Genomic DNA, 13516 nt, shown 5'->3' with positions numbered 1-13516 from the left:
TGTAGTCAATTTTATAAAGAGCATACCACTAAAAACAAGAGTCTTCTCTGCTATCTGTGAGGAGATGGGAGCTGAACATCAAGCTGTGCTGTTTCACAGTGAAGCAAGGTGGCTGTCACGAGGAAAAGTCTTGTCCCGAGTTTTTGAGCTCAGAGAGCAGATAAGAATGTTTTCGGAGCAGGAGCACAAGTATGACCTCGCAGAAAAATTTAGTGATGAGAACTTCCTGGCAAAACTGGCCTACCTGAGTGACATATTTGGAAAGCTAAATTAACTAAATCTACAGCTTCAAGGGAAAGATACACACCTCCCTCAGGTCACAGACAAGATCAGCTGTCACTCGAAAGCTTGCAATGTGGGGCAGGCAACTTGATGAAGGAAATACTGATTCATTCGAGAACCTGCATGAATTTGTTGACACTACTGACTATGATGCCACCTCAGTGATTCCATATATTAAGGAGCATATTTCATCACTGATGGGATTCTTTAAAAAGTACTTCCCTGAAAACAGTTCCCAATATGACTGGGTGAGAGATCCTTTCAATGCACCAGCTCCAACTGGTTTCAGCTCTGCAGAGGAGGACCAGTTCATTGATATGACGTCTGACTCCACATTGAGACTGAGGTTCACATCACAGACACTGAGTGAATTCTGGCTGAGTGTAGAGAGGCAGTATCCACTCTTAGGGCAGAGGGCAATGGGCATTCTTCTTCCTTTTGCAACATCTTATCTTTGTGAGACTGGCTTCTCTGCTGTTGCTGCACTGAAGACCAAGTACAGGTCCCAGCTAAACATTGAGCAGGAGTTGAGAGTTGCAGTATCATGCTTCAAACCCCGCTTCGAAAAGTTGTGCTCTGCAAAACGTGCTCATTGTAGCCATTAATCCTGACTTGGTCATTTTGATAAAAAAATAGGGCAGAAATTGTTTTATTTATTTTTGTTTTAAGGGCCATAGTGTTTCATATATTGTGCACCTGAGTTAATGTTGCTGATCAATTTTTAATAAATATTTATTTAATTATTTATTGATTATATTTAATTGTATTATTCAGTATCAAATGGTCAAAAAATGTTTACAGTTTCAATAAGGATTTTTTAAAAAATAAATTTTAAAAATCAGGCAAATTGATGCACATAAAGTATTTTGTTACAGACTAAAAAACAATGTTAATAAAGTTATTATTTGTTGTAAGTTGATCTATATTTATTTTTTATTTTTTTGTTTTCTTTAATGTTAATAAGGATACAATGTTATGCAGAGGTGTACTTATAACAATTTTATAGACAAATGATGCTATTTACAGTCGCGGCAGAGAGTTTGGGGGCGCAAAATGTTTACTTCTTCCTAGGGGGGGCATAACAGAAAATAATTGAGAAGCACTGGCCTACGGGCAGGGAGACCCGGGTTTGAGACAAAAAGGGGCATTACACCATTGCTGTTTGCAAAAAAACACTACATTGGTGGAAGCAGTGGAATTGTGCTTTGGGAGAGGTGTGCACATTTCATGGGCAGGATCTGTACCTGGGCCTCCTATGGGAAAAACCAGTGTCCTTGACCATTAGACCAAGAGGTCAGTGTCTTGAGCTGAGGGTGACACTGATTTTAAAGTTGCACGCAGGACTACCTCATTACCAGATCATGAGACAGACTCATGTTTACTACGCACATGGGATAGTGTAAAGGGAACTTTGCCTAGGAAGCCAATGCTAGAAGTGTTAGACGGCGGAAGATAGAGAATTAGTCCAGTAACTGAAAGGTCACTGTTTTGAGTCCTGAGTCAGGCAACAAAACGTGTGATTTGATCTGAACTGGCAGATCTGTGACCAACCCCTTCAGAAAAACAAATTCCGTTTGTTCCCCGTAACATGGACTAATAAAGTTGTACTGGCGCCAGAGAGGATGGCTGCCGTTTAATTGGCTCTTAACCAACCATGCTATTTTGTTTGATTTTTCACTTTGATTGAAACTTATTTTGTACATAATGTTGCTGCTACCGTCTCTTATGACCGAAAAGAGCTTCTGGACATCAGAACAGCGATTACCCACCTTGAATTGGACAAAGAATTTTTGTTTAATGAGTCAGACGAGAGGGATTTACTCCAGACACCTAAACAGGCCCTCATCCCCCGTCATTTGTAGGAAAAAATATGTAGATTTCGCAGAAGGAGATCGGGGTGGCATGTGAGGATTTGGCGACGAGTGGCTAATCTGCCTTGCCATCCGTACTGTTGGCCAACGTACAATAGCTGGAAAATAATTGGGACAAACTAAAAGCACGTATATCCTACCAACGGGACATTAAGAACTGTAATATCTTATGTTTCACAGAGTCGTGGCTGAACGACATCATAACATACAGCTGGCGGGTTTTATACTATCGGCAGGATGGAAAAGCATCCTCTGGTAAGACAAGGGGTGGCGGTCTATGTATATTTGTAAACAACAGCTGGTGCCCGATATCTAAGGAAGTCTCAAGGTTTTGCTCGCCTGAGCTAGAGTATCTCATGATAAGCTGCAGACCACACTATCTACCTAGAGAGTTTTCATCTGTATTTTAGGTAGCTGTCTACACATCACCACAGACCGATGCTGGCACTAAGATCGCACTCAATGAGCTGTATTCCGCCATAAGCAAACAGGAAAACGCTCATCCAGAAGCGGCACTCCTAGTGGCCGGTGACATTAATGGAGGGAAACTTAAATCAGTTTGACCTCATTTCTACCAGCATGTTAAATGTCCATCCAGAGGGGGGAAAACTTTAGAACAACTTCACTCCACACACAGAGATACGTACAAAGCTCTCCCTCGCCCTCCATTTGGCAAATCTGACCATAATTTTAACCTCCTGATTCCTGCTTACAAACAAAAATTAAAGCAGGAAGCATTGGTGACTCGGTCAATAAAAAAAGTGCTCAGATGAAGCAGATGCTAAACTACAGGACTGTTTTGCTTGCACAGACTGGAATATGTTCCTGGGATTCTTCCGATGGCACCACATTAGTCACCGGCCTCATCAATAAGTGCATCGATGACGTCGTCCCCACAATGACTGTACGTACATACCCCAACCAGAAGCCATGAATTACAGGCAATATCTGCACTGAGCTAAAGGGTAGAGCTGCCTCTTTCAAGGAGCGGGACTCTAACCCGGATATTGATATTCTAGTTTTGTCCCTTTAGGGCACCTGTAAACCCCCCTTGCTTACCTACGTTGAAATGTTCTCCCTGTGAAATGCATTAAACAATGCCCACGTTAATTTCTACTCCCGTCTCATGTCCTGTCCTTATATTAGTTGTATAAGTAATACAGTGTGCTATACAACAGGAAGCTTATAAGAAATCCCACTATGCCCTCCGACGAACCATCAAACAGGCAAAATGTCAATACAGGACTAAGATCGAATCGTACTACACCGGCTCTGACGCTCGTCAGATGTGGCAGGGCTTGCAAACTATTACAGACTACAAAGGGAAGAACAGCCGAGAGCTGCCCAGTGACACGAGCCTACCAGACGAGCTAAATAACTAATATGCTTGCTTTGAGGCAAGTAACAATTAAACATGCATGAGAGCATCAGCTGTTCCAGACGACTGTGTGATCACGCTCTCCGCAGCCGATGTAAAACCTTTAAACAGGTCAACATTCACAAGGCCGCAGGGCCAGAAGGATTACCATTCCGTATACTCCGAGCATGCGCTGACCAACTGGCAAGTGTCTTCACTGACATTTTCAACCTCTCCCTGTCTGAGTCTGTACTACCAACATCTTTCAAGCAGACAACCATAGTCCCTGTGCCCAAGAACACTAAGGTAACCTGCCTAAATGACTACCAACCCGTAGCACTCACGTCTGTAGCCATGAAGTGCTTTGAAAGGCTGGTCATGGCTCACATCAACACCATTATCCCAGAAGCTCTAGATCCAATCCACCAGATCCACAGATGATGCAATCTCTATTGCACTCCACACTGCCATTCACACATGGACAAAAGGAGCACCTATGTGAGAATGCTATTCATTGACTACATCTCAGCGTTTAACACCATAGTGCCCTCAAAGCTCATCACTAAGCTAAGGACCCTGGGACTAAACCCCTCCCTCTACAACTGGATCCTGGACTTCTTGACGGGCCGCCCCCAGGTGGTAAGGGTAGGTAACAACACATCCGCCACGCTGATCCTCAACACGGGGGCACCTCTAGGGTGCATGCTCAGTCCCGTCCTGTACTCCCTGTTTAATCATGACTGCATGGCCAGGCACAACTCCAACACCATCATTAAGTTTGCCAGTGACAACAGTGGTAGGCCTGATCACCGACAACGACGAGAAAGACTATAAGGAGGTCAGAGACATGACAATGTGGTGAAAGGACAACAACCTCTTCCTCAATGTGATCAAGACAAAGGAGATGATTGTGGAATACAGGAAAAGGAGGACTAACCACGCCCCTATTCTCATCGACGGGGCTGTAGTGGAGCAGGTTGAGAGCTTCAAGTTCCTTGGTGTCCACATCACCAAACTATCTTGGTCCAAACACACCAAGAGTCGTGAAGAGGGCACAACAAAGCCTATTTCCCCACAAGAGACTGAAAAGATTTGTCATGGGTCCTCAGATCCTCAAAAAATTCTACAGCTGCACCATCGAGAGCATTCTGACTGGTTGAATCACTGCCTGGTATGGCAACTGGTTGGACTTTGACCGCTAGACACTACAGAGGGTAGTGCGTACAGCCCAGTACATCACTGGAGCCAAGCTTTCTGCCATCCAGGACCTCTATACCAGGCGATGTCAGAAGAAGGCCCTAAAAACTATCAAAGACTCCAGCCACCCTAGTCATAAAATGTTCTCTCTGCTACCATATGGCAAGCGGTACCGGAACGCCAAGTCTAGTTCCAAAAGACTTCTTAACAGCTTCTACCCCCAAGCCATAAGACTCCTGAACAGCTAATCAAATGGCTACCCAGACTTTTTGCACCCCCCCACTGTTTTAAGCTGCTGCTACTCTCTGCGTAGTCACTTTACCTCTACCTACATGTACATATTACCTCTATTACCTCAACTAACTGGTGCCCCCGCACATTGACTCTGTACCGGTACACCCTGTATATAGCCTCACAATTGTTATTTTACTGCTGCTCTCTAATTATTTGTTACTTTTATTTAAATGATCTATGTTTTACTTAACACTTATTTTTCTTAAACTGCATTGTTGGTTAAGGGCTTGTAAATAAGCATTTCACTGTAAGGTTGTATTCGGCGCATGTGACAAATAAAATTGGATTTGAGATGACCTTTGCTGACGAAACAACTTGTGTTAAAGATCTGTCACAAACTAGATACATACCATTTCAGTCCTGGCCAACCAAGCTGTTGAGGTAGTCTTTATGACGTACATAACGCTGAAAGGAGGAAAAGAGAGGAGAGGTCATCATCATAGGAAATACTCTAACCTGCCTGAAAGGCTATAATAATATTTCATCAGTGTACTGTATGTACATGCATAAGGACAAATCTGACATGAGGCCACTTTGGGATACAAAAACATCTTCCAAGTTTTGATTTTGGGATGAACTATAATACAAGTATTATTACAGTGCACCAACAGTGAATAACACTACACACTCAGTCACTCACGTCAATATATGCACTGTTGCTGTTCCGTCTCCTCTGTTCTGACGCCACAACTCCCTCTTCTCCCCCTCCGTCTCAACCTTGGGTGCAAACACACAGCATCATAACACAGTAAATGGCTGAGGATGTATGACTTCTGCTACCAAGTAAGTGACCCTTACTTGAGCTAGGGGTAAAACATTTTGACTTCAGCGGGTGCGGGTCACTGGCCTGTAGGGCTCCTTGCCTTTGTTGAAGTCTGGTTTGATGGTAACCACTCCATTTCCATCTGCTCTTATCGTGCAGACAAGCATTCCTTCTCCTTTTAGCCAAGTCTGAGAAATACAATAATAAAATGCCACTTTTCAATGCCTGAATTGGAATCTACTTCAAAGTTATTACATACAAAGTAGTGTAATAAGTGTATAGGCTACATAGTGGTTTTTCCCCTTGTGCTACTCACTTGCCCGCTGGTCCCAGGTTCCCCATGATGTGCATGGTCTGTACAGGTGTGTTGACCATGTGGCTGGTCTTCACAAAGTCCTCCGAGGGGTCCCAGGTAATCAGCCTGGACTTGGGGATGGTGCGGTCACTGCAGACCAACAGAATACCACAAACACATTTAGCATACAAGGGTATGGTGTAATGTGAACATACCGGTACACTGTTTGTCTTCAAAAATCCTGCAGTTCTGCCCCTGGTCCGCTCCTGAGCCATGATCTCTGTGTGGTATTGTCTCACCAGCGGAGTCTGGCACACTGACTCACTCTGGAACAAAACCACTTCATATTGTGCACACACACACACACACACACACACCTTACTATGCAACATCAAACTATCCTAAACAGTAAATGCTTATTTGTTATAAGGACACTGACTGAACAGCTTCTCCTGCCAGCCTACCACTAACTCCTTATCATAATTTCTGGCTGAAAACAAAACCAAGATGTTGTGGTCCATATCTAGTCACCACGAAAATGACATCTACTCAACTAAGAAGCATCTGACATCTTTCTGTTTCAAAACATCTAACATCATCTTGCTGTTTCAAAACAGTGTTAACACCTGATTGAGCCTGAGTTGAGGGTGTCCAGCTCAATGCCTCCCCTCTCCTGTTGAGTCCAAACCTGCTGCTGAAGGTGTTGGGAGAGGGCTGCTGTGGAGGTGACTCTCTGAATACGGATCCTGTAAACACCATTGTAAATATAAACAAAGTAAACAGGATTCTAGCTAGCTAAATGCCATGTTTTCATGGCAAACTCAGGGATCAGGTCAAACAATATACTGGGTGTTTATCATCATCTGTTTTGAGAGCTAACGTTAGCCAACGACAGTGTCTTGCTTGTATGGCAATGCAAGGACTAAAAGCCACACAAACGCCAACTGCAACTTACTTAATTGTAAGGTTTTTGACAGCATCCCGGGAACGATAGGCAGCCTCTCCGGTGTCGGTGCTCCAGCGGTCTGCCATGTTGTAACATTAGGAACTTTATTGATGGCTAGCTAACTAGCTAGGTTAGCAACATACACACACACACACACACACACACGCTATGTATACAGTAGCAGGCAATTTTGCCAATTTTGTAGCTAGTACTTTTCACAAGCGTCTGCAAGCCTGGTTGGGTTTCTGGCGAGCAATACAACTATTTATTGGTTCACTACCGCCACCTACCGTGGCATACAGTCCAGAGCAGCAGAATAAATCCCCCCCCCCCCCCCCCCCCCCCCTCCCCTCCCCACCACCACTGATAACAGGTAAGATAATATCAGTATAATAATATTCCCTTGATCTAAAAAGTTTAAGAACCCCTGATGTAATTAAGACAAAAATCTGTCTGACACAAAGAACTGCAATTTAAAAAGCTTTATTGGAAATGCACTTTTCAAACAGCACAATTCTAGTACAGATGAGTGTAGATAAATCAGATACATGCTAATTTAGTTTAAATGTGATGTATTCCTCCAGTCCCAGTTCATTTCTACTCTTTTGACATGCTTCAGACCAGATGCATGCTTCATTCAGTGTGCAATGGTCCTAAATTTGCATATCACAGTGTTTGAAGCTTTTACGTTCTGCATCTCTCTGCTGTCTTTCATCTGAAGCCATACCCTCAAGGTCTAAACAGGTGTAGATTTCCATCTCTGTGTGGGAGACCAGATATTGCAAGGAGACCAGTAAGGGGCCCTCAATTCTTCACTTTGGTCAAATGAAACCTAAGACCCCAATACCAGTGACACTGCCCTAAGGTTGGTGCTGTCCTTTGGATGAGACTGTGGAGACAGAGGTCTTATCTCTCGGTGGTTACTAAAGATGTCATGGCACTTATGACATGAGTAGAGGTGTTGACCCGGCTTCTCCTGGCTATATTTCTAAGCCTAAGCATGTCAATCCAACTCATTATCATAGGCTGTATGGGGATCAATATTTTTTAAATAATGCTGCATGTCTCAAAATATAAGAATGAGACCAATATATGTATTTTGCTAATCATAGTTCCTGTCTCTGAAATTACGTTTGTGTGTGTTGTAGGAATAACCAATACTCAAAATCTATGTGTGTGTGTGTGTGTGTGTGGTAGAAGTAATAGTTGGCCATTATTTCTTTGAACATCTCAGTTTGGGCAGCAGCCACTGAAGAAACCTGTCAATCAAAAACCACAGGAGAATAAATAGTATTATAAACTGGGTGGTTCGATCCCTGAATGCTGATTGGCTGAAAGACGTGGTATATTTAAGCAATAAGGCACGAGAGGGTGTGGTATATGGCCAATATACCACAGCTAAGGACTGTTCTTACGCACAACACAACACGGAGTGCCTGGATACAGCCCTTAGCCGTGGTATATTGACCATATACCACAAACCCAAGGTTTCTTATTGCTATTATGAATTGGTTAACAACGTAATTAGAGCAGTAAAATTAAATAATTCGTCATACCTGTGGTATACGGTCTGATATACCACGGCTGTCAGCCAAACAGCATTCAGGGCTCGAACCACCCAGTTTATAACAGACCGTATACCACGGGTATGACAAAATATTTGTTTTTACTGCTCTAATTAAGTTGGTAACCAGTTAATAATAGCAATAAGGCACCTCGGGGGTATGTGGTATATGGCCAATATACCACGGCTAAGGGCTGTATCCAGGCACTCCGTGTTGCGTCGTGCTTAAGAACAGCCCTTAGCCGTGATATATTGGCCATATATCACACCACCTCGTGCCTTATTGCTTAAGTTTGCACTTACACATCAGATAGCTGCTCTTTCTCTGCTACCTCATTCTATTTCTATAATTCTCTTCTCCCTCCTCTATTTCCTCACCTCTTCATCAGACTCTTCTTTTCCTCTTTCTTGTCCTCCTCCTTACTTTCTCCAACATTTCCCATCTGTTGCGTCTTACTGGCCTTCTCTTGCTTCAATTCTTTTTTGGCCTTGCCCTTCTTTTTCTTATCGACCTTCCCTTCCTGAATATTTTGGACAAGCAGATAAATTAATGTAAGTTTATGGGTTCTCTCTTCTCTTGAGCTACTATACCTAGAGCTATACTATACTAGAGAAGGACTTATGCTATACTATAGAAGGACTTACGGCCAATATTCCCTTCTTGTATTTCCTCTCACCTGTGGGGCCACTCCAGCCATTTCCTGGAGCAGCTTCCTGCCGGTCTCACTCAGGTTGGTGATGGGAGCCAGGCGAGGGCTGTGGCGGTATGGGAAGTTCTCTGTTCGGGGCAGAGCGATAATGACAGGGTTGAGAGGAGTCCGAGGCCTTGGAACATTTACTGGGTAGGGAGAGCCTACAGCAGAGGGCAGGGCCCGTAGGGCTTCAGCCAGTGTCCGGTGTGCTGAGGTCATAAGAGGAGAGAGGCCATTCTTGACAGATACAGGACCTGAGACCTTCCCTGGGCTCTGTAGGACCAGAAAGTAAAGTAACATATCAGGAAAGTGCTATGTTCAACACAATCTGTAGAAATACTTTATAACTACTCTATACACATTGCAGATACATGACTACACTCAATAAGTAATTGTCTGCATCATTTCCAATCCCCCATGTATATATATAAAAAATATTTAATATGCAGAACTTACCAGGAAGTCTGACTCATCGAAGGAGTGGAGAGACAGATCATCATCCTTGTCCATATCCCTCACATCAAGCTTTGTCACCTTTCCATTCTCAACTTTCAGCTTTGGTGTCCTCCTTTCATGATCCTCATCATCACACTGTGTATCAGAGTCAACTAGTCAGAGACCATCCTCCTCCCAGTGATGTCACTCAACAAAGACATGGACCGTAGGGTACAACTCTTTTACCTCAGATTCACAGTCAGTGAAGGAGTAGATGGAAAAGTCATCAGAACTGGAGGATGAGATCTCGTCATCACATTTTCTCTCTATCAGCCGAGTCACCCTTCCAGACTGAGGAGACAGAGAAAGGCATGTACTCATGGCAGCCACAGAATACACTGGCATTGACCCTCAAGGAAATGTAGAATATGTAGGCAATCCAACATGGTTGTGCAAGTAGTGAGTAATACATGGGAAACTGAAAATGCAATAAATGCAACTCCCATAACATTAGGGGTGGGGCTAAAGATCTCGAATGGATAATTGTCAATTCAACCAAGCCAACCAAAATGGCCATATGAATCAACAGATTGATCTAACTGTTGTGTCTCTATGGGAACAGCAGAGATGACCTGGCTGAGAGGCTCTGGATTGATGCTCCATCCATCCCCAGATGTCTGGTCCTGCCCATAGCTCACAATGATTGGCTGTTAACAGTAAAGAATTAATTCAACACTGCTTTGCTCATTTTGGCCTTGAATTATGCATCAATAAATAATATAAGGACTGTTATGTGGTTGAATTTGAATGTGACTTACAGGCCTTTTGTGGATCTGAGGGGTCTGCACTGAAGTAGACTGTCAAGACAGCATTCAATGAGGTTAGATAGGGATATCTGCATTTGCTTTAATTCTGAGAACTGCAGTTTGCACATGCAGATCGCATAACTAATGTGTATGTGTTTTTGTTTCAGGTCAGATATGACTTACAGGCTTTGGCCTTCTGTGCACCTTGCCGGTTGGCCACAACACGGATTCAGGGGTGTTCACCCTCACTGGTTTCAACTGTCAACACAACACTCAATTTAAAATGTGATAATATAACAAAAACAGGACAAAACAAAGAAATATTTGATATTTACCACATAAGGACGGCGTCTTAAAGCTCTTTTGATTCTCTCATCATTACGATCCATCTTTCTCTCTGGGGGAAAAATTTCCATCAATTATTTGACTATTAAAACATCCTAACACACAGACACACACAAAGATGGCATCCCAAATGGCACCCTATTCCCTATATATGTATATATATGTTGGAAAGGAGGTGCACCAAAAGGCCAAAGATTACCTGCAACAACCTGAGTGAAGAAAACTATTGTACAGATTAAATCAAATCTGAACACCGTTTATGTAGTGAATTAATGCATGGTTACGTCATTTTGGGTCACAGCTTTATGACTGCGCTTAATACGTCACAAGAAAAACGCTTGTTTGGAGCCGGACTGTTGGAATCATCTTTTAACTGGTTGTAGCTCAATAACGAACGTGATGTGCTTATTATATCTTACTAACTGAGTAATGGTTGTATCGATGGTTGGTTGGACGTTTTACATAGATAGGCCAACATGATATCAATAGGAAGAAACCATTCCTTGTCAAATATTTTGTTGTATTATTGTTTTACTTTGAGTCACATTAAGGGACCACAATGGAAGCCGTTTACTTTATTGTGTTGTCCCTGGCCTGACACGTTTTATTTAATTAAACGGGTTTTATTATTTTATTAAACTGTCCAATCAAATATATCTAACTTTCTATCTAACTCACATGAGCTGTTGAGGACGCCTTGGTCATCACATTTCAGGCACAAGCCAGCAGGTGGAAGGAAGTGTCTTTAAATGCAGCACTGCCTTTAACGCACTTCATGATCTGCGCAACAGTATCTTTGTAGTTGTGAAAGTGATTAATCCAAATGCAGAAGTTCAGTACATTTGTTTTGGTTTAGCAAGCTAGCTTCTCAAGTCTTGGCTAAAGTGTTGTGCAATATTGGAGGAAAGGTGTCGTTACTGACATTTTGTATTGTGCTTGATTATCCTCTAGTAGTTTGACAAGTATGCACTGAGCATCAACATGATCACCCGAATAGTTTAGAAAGATGTGGTTCAGAGGTTCAAGAGTTTTACTCCTGAGTTCAGGCTAACAAGTGGCATTGTTGCTGTCATTATAGTATTGTAATGAAACAGACAGGGAGCAGGTCTCGAACCCTCGGATCTTCTAGCCCGAGGTCCGGCGCGCTATCGACTGTGCAGCAAAAGCATGTTCGTGCGGCAGAGTCAATTTCCGTGCTTATAAACCCAGGGTCGTTACAGTATCATAAGTTTTGTTTACAGTCACTACATATTTCGGTTTATCAGAAGATGTCTAAAGTCTTGGAACTACAGTTTTTGCCAATGGGCATGGTACCTTAGCAAGGAGGGGTTGAGTGACTCAAGAATCATGCTCGGTAGCTAGCTAGCCACTTTGAATGGGTCTGTTGTAACGTTATCTAGTTTGCTACAACGTGTAGCTAACGTTAATGACGTAACAGATTGTGCCATTAGGTTTCAGCAGCAAGCTAGAGCACAACACATCAATGCCGCTGATGTCTGTCAACCCGATAATATCCGTTTAATCCTCTCCTCTTCCTTTGCGGTACACAAGCTCATCACATACTCCTTCCACCACCAGACAGAGATCCAGATACTCCTCAGCATTGGGGTTCTGGTGCTCCTCTGTGGTGGGATTGAGAAGAGTGTGGGCACTGTTTGGTTCCTCCTCATGTTTCAGCTGCTCTCTATCAACACAGGGGTGTTGTACACAATCGTGGGGCTGGTACTGTTTGGTGCATCTGCCCAGAATCAAGTGGAGGGGTTAGTTCCTGTATCCCCCTCCCTTATGGGTATGGCCACAGTGTACTCACTTATGGTTAAGGGCTTTCTTTTTGGGGTCAGTGTACCCATGTTAGCCCTGGCCTGGCTGTTTCTGGTCATAGTAACACTTTTGGTCCCACACTCTCTTCCTCTGCAACCCCATTAAAGCAGGGGGATCTCTATCCTTACTCCAACCTTATTGTGGTTGAAAATAACTGTGATACACTGCAGTATGTCACAGCTTTAAGTGGGCTTAATAGTGTAGTTAAGTGGTAATATGTTTATGTGCGGCGCTGTGGTCTAAGGCACTGCTTCTCAGTCTACAGTCCCTGGTTCGACTCCAGGCTGTATCACATCTGGCCGTTATTGGGAATCCCATAGGGCGGTGCACAATTGGCCCAGCTCTGTCCTGGTTTGGCCAGGGTAGGCCGTCATTGTAAATAAGAATTTGTTCTTAACTGACTTGCCTAGTCAAATAAAGGTTAAATAAAAATAAATAATATGCTTGAAATGTGTGTTGAGTTCTCATGCTGAACATAACGGGATGTTTGGTTAGGAAAATCTACCATCACTGTGTCACACATTCTCCTTATCTTGCCAGGGGCACCGGTGTCTTCATTGACAGATTGATAACATAGAAAATTCATTGAATGACAGAGCTCTCTCATTTGTTATAAGTTGAAATGTAATATACTTGGACATGGGGTTTGAGGTAGTACTTAAAAGGTACACGGTTTCTTCACTGATGATTTTGGTTTGAAGAGTCAATCAAACTCTGAATGTTCAGGGTCAAATCAATGCAAGAAGTTTTTGATTGTCAGTTGAATGTAAGACAACTCCTTTTGGCTTGTACTTTGTGTTGTTCTACACATACGGTAGACAAATCTCTTGGCACTCTTGATTTATACA

At 43.0% G+C, this 13516-nt stretch overlaps 1 protein-coding gene and 1 pseudogene across 1 annotated transcript; one reads left to right on the top strand and one right to left on the bottom strand.

Annotated features, from left to right (window-relative positions):
* Positions 1-8042: 8042 nt before the first annotated feature.
* On the bottom strand, positions 8043-11552 carry LOC139422464 (uncharacterized). The gene is made up of 7 exons (XM_071173633.1): positions 11526-11552; positions 10686-10760; positions 9943-10047; positions 9718-9852; positions 9247-9534; positions 8948-9090; positions 8043-8264 (listed from the first exon to the last, which is right to left on the bottom strand). The coding sequence occupies exons 1-7, from the start codon at positions 11550-11552 to the stop codon at positions 8219-8221; spliced, it is 819 nt and encodes a 272-aa protein (XP_071029734.1). The 3' UTR covers positions 8043-8218.
* Positions 11553-11828: 276 nt separating this feature from the next.
* LOC139422463 (rhomboid domain-containing protein 2-like) overlaps positions 11829-13516 on the top strand; it is a 40281-nt pseudogene continuing 38593 nt past the window's right edge.

The sequence above is a fragment of the Oncorhynchus clarkii genome, chromosome 12 (genome assembly GCF_045791955.1).
Source record: "Oncorhynchus clarkii lewisi isolate Uvic-CL-2024 chromosome 12, UVic_Ocla_1.0, whole genome shotgun sequence".
Taxonomy (NCBI): domain Eukaryota; kingdom Metazoa; phylum Chordata; class Actinopteri; order Salmoniformes; family Salmonidae; genus Oncorhynchus; species Oncorhynchus clarkii.
The sequence above is the reverse complement of the archived record's forward strand: the minus strand, read 5'-3'. Positions and strand labels throughout refer to the sequence as shown.